An 11,569-nucleotide genomic window follows, 5' to 3' on the forward strand; every position below is an offset into this window, starting at 1 on the left:
TGGTGGAGGGCTGGGACTGGAATCAAGGTCCCTTGGTCAGAGCAGTCTCCTTCAATTACCTGCTCTCCTCAAATGGATTCAATCAGTGGGATAGTGTTTTTGTGATCTGCAGGTATGGGAACTCACCCATTTGGTCAGTAGCTGAGGCCTCTATGATTCTCCAGTGAACCATTAACCCACTTTGCTATTTGAGGCTTTAAATGATATTTTTGATGTGTCTAGTAGGGGGCACAGTGTCTAGTGCTAGGTAAAGCCTAACTGGATAGCAGTGGAACAACACAGAAATTATTTTCTGCTAAAAATCAGCCAAGTGCTAGGAGAGGTGGGACTTAAGGAATGGGAGAGATGGAGAAGAAAGCTCCTTTACGTCATTATGAAGTATGCTAAAAAAAAAAAAAAAAACCTTTGAATTTAGATATCACCACACATAGTGTGTAACACTCACTTGATGGCAAATCAGCTGGAGGGACCCAATAGCGTTGGCTCATTCTCTGGTCTCCTAGCTGTCCGTCGAAGTTTTGTGCTCCTTTTTCATGAATGTCTTAGTCCATTCAGGCTGCTATAACAAAAATACCATAGACTGGGTGGCTTATAAACAACAGCAATTTATTCCTCGCAGTTCTGGAGGCTGGGAAGTCCAAGATCAAGGCTCTGGCAGATTCAGTGTCTGATGAGAACATGCTTTCTGGATCATAGGATATGTCCTTTTGGAAAAGTCCTCACATGGTGGAAGGGGCAGAGGAGCCCTCTGGGGTCTCTTTTATAATCCCATTCATGAGGGCTCCACCTTCATGACCTAATCACTTCCCAGAGGCCCTACCTCCAACTACTATCATGTTGGGGATTAGGTTTCAGCATGTGAATTTTGGGGGGACACAGACATTCAATCTATAGGAAGGAAATATAATTGCTGTTGGGAAGTGGCTGCCCAGCCAGGGACTTCATTTCCTGGATCCCCAGCATTTGATGGGACCATGTGACTGACTTAGGGCCTAAGGAATTGAAGAGAAGGAATTTATGCCAGGTTAGGCCCCTAAAATACTCCCATATAATCTGCATGCTCTCTTTCCTTGTCTGCCAACTGCATGTTGATGCCATAGCAACCTTGGAGGCCAAGTGCTGAAGATGGCAGAGAGCCTACATCAGTCAAAGGACTACATAGAAGAGAAGCACTGCCTACCTTATCCATTATCACCAACTGAACTTTACATGATCTATTAGCAAGAAATAAACTTGGATTGTGTTAAGCCATTGAGATACTAGTGTTTACCTGGTATTGCAGCTAACGGTTACTTTAACATAGTGACATCTAATTTGAATAATAAAATTGAATTTCCACTTGGAGTACTTGAAGCAGCACTTGTGGGGAAGAGAGTAGAGGGAGAGCATAGCACAGCGTAAGATCAAAGATCCCTAGCGTATATTAGTTCATCAGGCAATCAGTCTTCAGGTCGAGGTGTCGTGTGGACAATAGCGGCCTTCCTCTCCCCACAGAACACCCTGAGAACAGAAAGTTAGAGTATCCACATTTTATTACTTACAGAACATTACCTCAAAATATGAACCACCTCAGGGACCCAAACTCTCTGCCATCACCAGGCTCATATAAACCTTAATATAATCCGTTCCCTGGAAGAAAATATTAACACCTGTTAAAATCCCCTGCACAGAGAACATTTCCCTGGGAGGTGTTCCTGCACTCATTGTGCCAATTTCCAGATGAATAAAACTAAGGTTTCTTTTTGCTTCTTCCCAAAATATAATCTATTATGTAACATTTACAACTTGAAAAGGAATCCGAGACTATTTTCATGAATAATAATTAGAAGAGTAATGTGCCTGACGTGGGCTACAAAGAAAGGCCCCCCTTTTCTCTGCTGGGCGCACAGGACAGTGGGGTTTACTCTGGAACCAGTCATGTGGAGCTTGGTCCACTCCCCTAGATGCTCCCAGGGCCCCTGGGGTTGCTCTGCTGTTTAGAAGGAAATGGATATTGAAGCTGTATTGTGGCTTTCTTGCTTTACAGTGATACTTGCAAATACTACCCCTAGGGTAGTAGTTAATGGATTTGTTACTTAGTCTGGGAAGGTGAAGAGAAAATTCCAAAGCTTTGGGTGGTGGTGGGGGAGGAGCAGTACTCAGAGCCAGTGCCTGTGTGGGTGCTGACTGGCTCTGCCACTTACCTCTGGGACTTTGAAATACCAAGAGTCATCACCTATGGTGGGTGGTAGCGGTAGGAGTGGCCCTTTAAATTGTTCTCCAGACAAACGTAGGAGAGGAGCAGACCGGGAGGGCCCCTGGTAGGCCAAGGTGAGCCTGGTTTCAAAATTCTACAGCTAAGGCTGGTCACAGCTCAACTCACTACTCGTCAGAGCTACTGGTCAGTTCCTCCAAACCCTGAGATCAGCTCTCCTGGGCGAAGGCACCACTAGGGTTCTGTGTAGACACACCCAGGACCTCACGAAAGCTAGCTGTGGGCAGCAGAGGTGACAGGAAGTTGGCCACAGCCAGTCCAGCAAGAGTGAGACCAGTGCAATGAGAGCAGAATTTGGACTCTTGACAGATCTGGGTTCAAGTTCTAGTTATGCCACTCTGGTTCTTCCGAACACCCCAGCTAGTCACCACCACCAGGACTGGGCACAGGAAGGCAGTTACAGACACTGTTAGCGGAACCCGGAGGCGGGGATTCTAAGGCTCTTGGGCTTTATAATTAACTATTTCTCTTTGAGTACTCCTTACTATCTTATTTGCAATTCTGGTATGTCTTAAGAAAAAGATTGTGAACTATTCTACAATCAGAACTTAATTCCCTTTCAGTACGGTGGATTTCCCTGGGCTCTGGGCTGGGGAATAGGGTGGCTGGCAGAGGTGAGGCTGTGGAACTGGAGAGAAGGTGTGGAAAAGAGCAATGGGCAGTGTTCAGGCTGGGGCCGTGGTGTAGAGGTTGGGGAGGGGGGAAGTGTTTATGGCCCCCTTCCCTTGCCTTCTCCAAGCCATATCTTTATTACTTTTGTTTGCTTTATTGATATTTCAAAATTTTAAAGTCCTTCTTTGTCCCAGGGTTTTTATTGTCCGAGTGACCCACCTGGTTTGCCTTGGCTTTTGCAGAGATGAAACACTTCCTGTTTTGTTTTCAGAAGTAAAGCTCTCACTGCATTTCCACAGTGAATCCTGCAGCTGCATCCATCCCAAACACAGGGGCCTTGAGTGCAGGCAGCAGGGCCCACCTGCGGATGCTGGGCCTGGCCTGGACCACATGACTGCTCAGCAGTTGAGTCCTGCTGGGTCCTCCCCACCATTGAGGGTCCCTGATGCTGAGAGCTGTGGTGGAGGAGGCCTCTCAGGCAGAATCTGCCCACAACCTCTGCCCTGTTGGAGGGTACAGGGCTGGGACTCATCTGCTCAGGGACTGCCCAACAGCTGGAGACGGGCAGGGACTGTGGAGGGCCAGTGGGCCTTTGGGAATTGTGGTTCTGGGAGTCCCCAGCCTTAGGCTCAATGTAGCCCAGGTCTGGTGTTTTCAAGCTTGTCTCCAGCTGGAGATAATGCTAATATCCCACACTTGCAGCTTTTTCAGGGCACTTGAAGATTGAGACTTTCTCTTCAAATAACAATGAGCATTTGTTCTGAGCCTTTGTGATAAGAAAGGAGAAAGAAAATCATTCTTAGAGGCAGGGGAAGAAGAAAACCATCTCAACAAAAGGCACAAACTTCTCATTATACATTATTATGCTTTCAAAGAAGCATTTTGTGCAAGCACATTCTTTGGTTTAAAATAAAGTGGCTCTTAAGTCTTAAGACTATCTCGGCCGTGTCTTGTTTGGGGAGGAAAAATCTGATGGGGGGAAGCTGGTTGATGAGCTCTCTTGTCCTGGGGCCCAGCCTGGCAAGCTGCTCCCCTGATGTGCAGCGTGATGCTGAGTTTTGCCACAAGCTGTCTTTTGCGGGGAGTGTGGTAGGACAATCCATTATAAGGGGGGATCCCTACTGATTTAGTAATTACCCCTCACCCCTAAGTGAGAAAGCCGGGACAGATGCCCTGTACCCTGTACCAAAATCCTTACAGAATGTGATGTTATAGTGAGTTTCTCGGTATCCTTTGAACAATGCAAATACTTCTTCCATGAGGCGGCTGCAAAGTTAGAATTGCAGGACTCCAAAGATAAATTTCATTGATTCCCTTCCCTTTTTATTAATTAAAAAAGAAAAAAACAAAAACCCAAACCCAAAACTTAAACCTCTTAGGAGCAGTATTTAAGATATAAAGACAAAAGAAGCAGGGACTGCCTATATTCTGCAAGTCTAGAGGCTTAGTGAAGAGTCAACACTTATTTAGAGAAAGTGTGTCTGAATGGAGCTCCGGAGGTCCTGGCTGTACTGAGTTAGCAGAACCTATGAAGAGGTAAAGAGGTGAGTCTGTGAATTGGGCAGCCGCTGAGCTGGGCGGTTAAATGAACAGGCTCTGGACTATTCTGATCTCAGCAACCCATTCCCCTGGATGACCCTGAGCAAGTTACAGACCCTCTCCAGGCCTCATAGGAAAAATGGAGCTAAGAATAGTAACTCCCCGAGGGGCAGCTATGTACATAAAGCAAACTAGCCCAGGGCCGGCCTGCGGGGACCGCTGGTTACCCCCGTTATTATGAGGGGCCTGCAGCTGTACCAGTATATAGAAGAGACTTTGCTATCTGCTATCTGTACTATCTCTTTTCCCTTCTCGTCTTCACTTTCCTCTGCTGCTTCTTCCCTGCCTTTCTACCCCCAGTCTTGGCACTTCCCTCTCTCCCAGATCTGAAGCGTCAGTGGGAGAGGCCTGCTTCTGGGGAGACGAGGGGCCCCTCTGGGCAGCCTTGCGGGGATGTGCCAGGGTCTGGTCCTCTCTGCAGCTGCTTCCAGGCTGAGCCTCCACTGACCGAGGCCAGCCAGTCCTCAGTCTCCCCCTTTCCCACTCCACACCTCCTGGTGCTGTTCCTACTCTACCCGATAATAAGCTTAGGTCAAAACTGACTCCACTCTCTTCTCGTTGTATAAACTGAGCCTGTTGGTTTCCCTCTCCCAGATTCCCAGTTCTCCACACTGAGTCCCTTCCTGCTCCCATCTAGTCTTCCTTATCACTCACTCTGCAGACCTGGCCCTGCTCCTAACTCCTCCTCAGGCAGTCTCCCTGGCCTCTGGCCTCAGCCACCTTGCCCCTCCCTTCCATTTCTATCCTTTCACATCAGCAGAAGTTGTATCTCTCTCTACTGGAACTCTGTGACATTGTCTAATATCTCTTCCTTAAAAAAAAGCATCCTTTGTGTCATTCATCCTGCAAAAGAAAATCATATCCACAGAAAAGAAAGTCATTTCAGTGGCAGCTTGTTTGCAAAGACCCACACAAACCTCTTGAATCATACAGAAGGTCCTCATCATGACCTTTACACCACTCCACTCCCCCCTGCCCAACTCGGGGGCCTCCCACCTCCCATTCCACAGTTTCCCCATCAGACCTCAGTCTCCAGATCCCCCTTCCCCAACGTGGCGAACTGAAAGCTTAGTTCTATGCTCAGATAAGCTGGTCTGGGAGAGCACGGACCCGGTCATCTTTCATGAGCACGTTAGATTTCTGCCTAGTACAAGACATTGAGAGCACTTAGATACTTGGGAAGAAGCAGAAAGGTTAGATTCAGTTGTGTCTTACAGTTGTGATGACCTTTGATTTATCCCTTGTTTTAAAATGGTTTTGGTCGGGCTTCCCTGGTGGCGCAGTGGTTGAGAGTCCCCCTGCCAATGCAGGGGACGCGGGGTCGTGCCCCGGTCTGGGAGGATCCCACGTGCCGCGGAGCGGCTGGGCCCGTGAGCCATGGCCACTGAGCCTGCGCGTCCGGAGTCTGTGCTCCGCAACGGGAGAGGCCACAGCAGTGAGAGGCCCGCATTCAGCAAAAAAAAAAAAAAAAAAGGTTTTGGTCAACCAAACCATTAAGGACTTACCCTATCAAGCCCTTAATATTCTCTCAAAATTGAGGTAGGTCTAATTATTTGCTTTGTTCAGCCGAGGGACACGTGTGTGTGTGTTTGTGTGTGTGTCTGTGTTTGGTGGTTGGGTGTGCTTTCTCTTTGTACTAAAACTCTCTCCCTCGCAGCCACATGACAGATGATGACTGCTTTTTGTGCTGCCTAATACATTGCTGTCCACTCAGTGAATACTGTTACCTGACTTCCATTCCAACCCTGGGGGAATCTGGATTCACAGAGGAATAGAACCTTCTTACAAAATCTGGAGTATGATTGCAATTTTACTTTTGAAGCACCCGCTTCCCAAAGGAATAGCTAGTGATTGATGCCACTGTCAGAAACCCAGATGCACACACTCATACATCAGCCAGGAAATTACATTAACAGCTCGCCCAGCAGGCCAGCACTGACTCACCCACTTGCTCCCCTATGGGAGGAGAGGTGATACGAAACCCGGGGCAACAGCAGGGAACAAACAAAGGAAAGGAGTTAGGGGGGATTGGGCTCTCAAATGTCCACCGGGTTTTTTTCCTTTCTCATCTTCTGCCAAGGGCAGCAGCCACAGGCTAAGGTCTGTAGTTATTTTGCTATGTGACCAGGATTGTGGGGAGTTATTTCATTTGTCCTGGAAATGCACTGTCAGCTTGTTCTCATGGTGCATGTACGAGGGTGCATACAGCTCTACACACATACCTTCGTGCTTAAGAGGTCTACATTTTCCTTTGGGGTAGAAGTGACCTACCTAGGCTAAGCTCATGCTAGGGTATTTGTCTTTTTGGAGAGCAAGTTAGTGTTGATTCCAGCAGGATGGGGCAGCAGAGACTGGTTTGTTGCTCAGAAGATGCCTGAAAAATACTGATACCATTAGGGCAGAAGAGTGGAAAGCAGTCCAGCAGGCCTGCTGGCGACTTGTGAGTGTGAGGGAGTTCATCGGTAGCGGCAGGCCAAAGCGTTGACATTCTTGACCACATAAAAGCCCATGGTGACTGGAGGGATGACCAATGTCCGGCCGGCCCGCAGGGGGCGGGGCTTCAGTTCCGGGAGGGTCCCATCGTCCACCATCACTAAGGGCTGCCCGTTCAGCTGCACTGACCTACAGTGAGGAAAAACAGCATGGGACTCGTTATTGCCTTGAAAGGAAGCCATCGCAGCAAAGCCTGGGCAGCCTCAGATTGCCCCCGTCTGCTGACCGTGCCCGGCTGGCTATCACTGACTGATACTTACTCTGCCCAGGCTCTCAGCTGGGTGCTTTGATAACACACTCGAACATCCCAGCAATGCTCTGAGGAAGAAATTGTCCTTGTCCCATTCTTCCTAGAGTACTTAGATGACTTGCCCAAGGCTATACAGCTTGTAGTCCTGGGAGCCAGGATTTGAACACAGGTAGTCTAGTTCCAGAGACACATCATTTATTTTGACAAGTTAAATGTCTCTGAGGCAGAAGCTGAAAAGTGTCTCATGTCTATTTTTTTTTCTTTAAATCATAATAGCAGTTCAGTTTGACTCTTCTATCTAAAGAATTTTCTTCTACCTAAAGTGTGGAATGATGCATAGGCTTAAGGTGACTTCAGAAATTTCTATTTAACTGGCATCTTTCATTAGTTTATTTGAGAGATGAGAGAACTGACATTGTGTCACTTGTCTAGGGCAGTTCTGGAGGAGGACAGAGACTTATGTAACAATCTTCCTTTCTCTAATCTGAGCATGAGTTTCCATATCTAATATTTAATGAATGTTTACATTTTAGAGACACAAAGGAGTAGGTGATAAAGCAGGCACTTGTGATCTCAGTTCACCTGCGTTGCTTGCTTTTATCCTTCCTGTGTATCAGTCATTTTCAGCCCTGAGAAAGACTTAGAGAGCAAAGGGGAACGGCTCATCACCCAGCCTAGGCCTGTGGTACAGAATCCAGACAGTCTCCCAGCTGTTTCTGACGGGGGAGTGACTCAGACAGCCAAGTACCCACTGAAGCTCAGTTTTATGGGTCAGTAGAAAAGGCCAGAACCAGGCCACTAGCTGGAAATAAGGCTGTAAGTCACTTTGGAAAATCAGCATTACAGTGATTGACTATTTCTGGGCCTTGCCCAGCCTCCAGTGTGATAACATTGCAGTGGTATCATCTGAGCTGCGAAGAGAATAAACTGTTAGAAATTGATAAAGAGGTCTTGGTTTAGTGTTCCTTCTGTGCTATGAACGATAGGTTTAGAGAGAGATCATCAGACCCCTTGCTCAGTAGAGCCATGAACCCCCAGAGATAAGTGCAATGTAAATTGCTCCCAGGGGAGAGCTGGGCAGAGAGACAGCTCCAGGCCCGGCCCGACGTGGACCAGTTTGGGCCCAGTCCAGATCTGACAGGCCAGGGGGCAGCCCCCCTCTCTTGTTGGTATGACTGAGGAATGAATGAACAAGCAGGGGGCTCCTGGGTGGAGAGCCAGGCCTGCCTCTGGAAGATGTGGAGGTGTGAGAATTGAGATCTAAAGGTCAGTGTTGACCTCATCAAACATGCAAGAACCTTCTGCGACCCTCTCTGGTGAATACAGCATACTCATTGGAGTGGAGGGCAGGGTGAGGAGAGGGGGTTCAGGTGCAAAAAAAGCCAGGACAGGTCTTCACAGTGTATTTTATTATTTGGTTCTAGGTGGTGTGAATATCCAACAGCCAGACATATGCACTATCAAATACTAGTTCAATAATACTAATTAATCTTTCCAAAGCATACTCAAATTGCTATCACTTGAAAACCTTCAGTGGTCCCTCCTATATATGGAGTTAGGTGCAAGCCCTCCCCCTGAGGAGTTAGGCAACACCCTCTTAGATTCAGATGATCCCAGAGTATTGCCATCTCTGGGTTCTAGGAAGTCAAAACAAAGTGTGAGAAGCAAGCCTTTTCATTTCCATACTAATAACGAGTAGTTATTCTGCAACAGACTCCATTCTGATTTCCTTATTGGTTGGTTAAAAAGCTGACTCAGGTATGGTTGGAACCAGGGAGCATGATCAAGATTGTGGACTGAGCTCTAATTCCAGGAGCCAGCCACTAACTTCCTAGACAGCGCTGGCAAGTCTCTTTACCTCACTTCCCTCAGTTTTGCATCTGTGAGAATACAGGCTATATAGGATGTAGTACGAATGAAATGAAATAAAAAATGTGAAAGTGCTTTGAAAGCATAGTGAGCCATGTAAGTGGAAGATGGTGTTTTTTGTTGTTACTCTTTTCATTGTCATTCTGGGTAGGTAAACTTCTTGGTCCTTGTACTGTGGCACTGACGAGTTTCATGGCTCCTTTCCTAAAACCCTCTCTTCCCTTGGCTTCCGTGGTAGTGTTCTCTCTCTCTCTCTCTCTCTCTCTCTCTTTCCCTCCGTTTTCCGCCTTCATTTCTGCATGTTGTTTCCTTTTGGGGGCACTGTTCCCTTATATCTGCCTCTCAGATGCTGGGGTTGCTGGTGCTTGGTCCTGGGACCTCTTTGCTTCCCACACTACATACTCCAGGTGGGTGCTGTTACCAACACCCAGGAGTTTAATTACTATCTGCATGTCGATGCTTCCCAAACCTGTATCTCAAGGCTGAACCCTTCTTCTAACTTATATATCTCCACTTGGCTGTTCCACAGGAACTTTATAGTCACGTGTCCAAAGTCAAGCTCTTCTCCTCAAACTCTGTCCTTTTCTCTGCCTTTTTACCTTTGGGCTGGTAGCACCATCTGTAAGATTACCTAAGCCAGAAAGCTGCGGTCATCTGGGTCTCTTCTCCCTCAGGTCCCAGACATGGAGTCGCTAAATCCAACCAATTCTACCTTAAATATTTTTCAGACCTGCTTCCTTCTCTCCCTTCACTGCTATTATTTTAGTTCAGAGTTCGCCCTGTGACCTATCTCCTTGCCCCTGGCCTTGCCTACCTCTCCTGTGCTGGCCACATTGCTGATTCTCACAGTCACTCACTAGATAGCTTACCCCAACTGGACATGTGGCCATTGATCATTGATAGTGTTTTTTCATCCTTAAAAAAATCTATATGACCACCTCTTAGCTAAGCCAATTTGAGTTAATTTTGTGAGAACTTAAGTCCTCATACAACCTTATTTACAAAGTCCCGTCACTGTAACGATGGACAGTGTGCTTTACCACCTCCATTCTAATTTTCCTGCTTACATTTTTATTTTAATATTTATCCTGTTACCCAGTTAAGTCATATCACACTAAATATTACAATTATCTTCCACTCTTATGCACTGAACAACTTGTAAGTTTGCAAACATATGTTAATGATAAAAATCACTGATTACTGAGCACTGTCTATGCAAAAGGCAGGATTCTGTGATCTATTCTATCACATCTAGTCCTCACAACTACCAACTGAGGCAGGTGTTAGCATCCCTACAGATGAAGACATCAAAGTTTAGAAGGGTCTAAGAGTCACCTAAGTCACATAGCTGGTAAGTGGTAGAGCTGAGATTTGCCCTGCAGCCCTTCACCATAGTCCTATTTGGCCTCCCTTGTGGCTGCTAAAAGAGCCCTGTGAGGCACATAGGCAAGTATTATTATTATTATTTTTGTAACTTCACCATTGAGATGAGGTCAGAGAGGTTAGGTGGCCTGGGCAAGGTCACACAGCTAATAGGTGGCTAAGCTCTGTCTTGGATTCAGGCCTCCTGATACCTGTTTCTACTATTTCGTGTTGTTCCCCAATTCCAGATGGCACTCACTAGGATCATGTTTCTTTCTTTGAGAACCTTTCTTATCATATTTTCATCACATTCTGGGACCTCCTTCCTGGCCTGTGAAGTTTCAAACCAAATGCTAAATGATCCAGTCTATGTTGAGCTATTTCTCTTAATTCCCTAGCTGCTGAGGGCTTTTAAATTATCCAAATATTAGGACAACTGAGTTTTTATCACCATCTGTTTTTCCAAAGTCGGAATTGCTTTGTTCCTAAACTTGTTTTCTTTGCATGCTATTTGAAATGGGATCCAGTGTCTCAATTTGGAGTCAAGCCCTCTGCTTCCCAGGTCTCCGTGGGATCCCCTTGGCTGGGTCACCCTCCTTCCCCCACCACCTGTCTACAATCTCTGGTCTTCATGGCTTATTTTATGGTTCTTGCTAGCCATGGATACTGAAGCAAGCTTTCAGCTGTTCTGAGGTCTCAGGGAAGCAAGTCTAGTGAGCATGTTCTTTGCCGGTCTTGAAGATAATTTGCTGGTCTCTGGCCTGGCCCTGGCTGGACTTCTGTGGGAGCAGAGGCAAGGGAAGCCTGCGTGTTATCGGGAGCAGCCTGGGGAGCTAGTGTCTGGTTTCTGCTGGCATATTTAGGGCCTTGAATGGGACTTAGAGATAACTAGTTCCACCTCAGCCACTTTGAGAAAGTGATTTGCCTTCTGTGAGCTTGGGTTTCACCATCTGTATGACAGACTAGATGAACCCTAAGATTCTTTCTGGCTCCCACATTTTTTAGGTTGGCTGCCCACAGCCTAATAGCTAGCCTGAAGCAGAGTTTAATGCCAAATTCAGAGTGATCCTGCACAGATAGAAATCTGATCATGACACTCACCTGTCTAAATGCTCAGCAGCTTCCTGCTG

The 11,569-nt window shown here is 46.8% G+C and overlaps 1 protein-coding gene across 1 annotated transcript in view; it reads right to left on the bottom strand.

Moving 5' to 3' along the window:
• Positions 1-6,507: 6,507 nt before the first annotated feature.
• Positions 6,508-11,569, bottom strand: part of HPSE2 (heparanase 2 (inactive)) — a 268,280-nt gene continuing 263,218 nt past the window's right edge. The window contains exon 10 of the mRNA XM_007456244.1: positions 6,508-7,087. Coding sequence (XP_007456306.1) covers positions 6,922-7,087 — 166 coding nt within the window. The 3' untranslated portion in view covers positions 6,508-6,921. The remainder of the gene's footprint in view (positions 7,088-11,569) is intronic.

The sequence above is a fragment of the Lipotes vexillifer genome, unplaced genomic scaffold, assembly GCF_000442215.2.
Source record: "Lipotes vexillifer unplaced genomic scaffold, Lipotes_vexillifer_v1.1 scaffold184, whole genome shotgun sequence".
NCBI classification, from domain to species: Eukaryota; Metazoa; Chordata; class Mammalia; order Artiodactyla; family Lipotidae; genus Lipotes; species Lipotes vexillifer.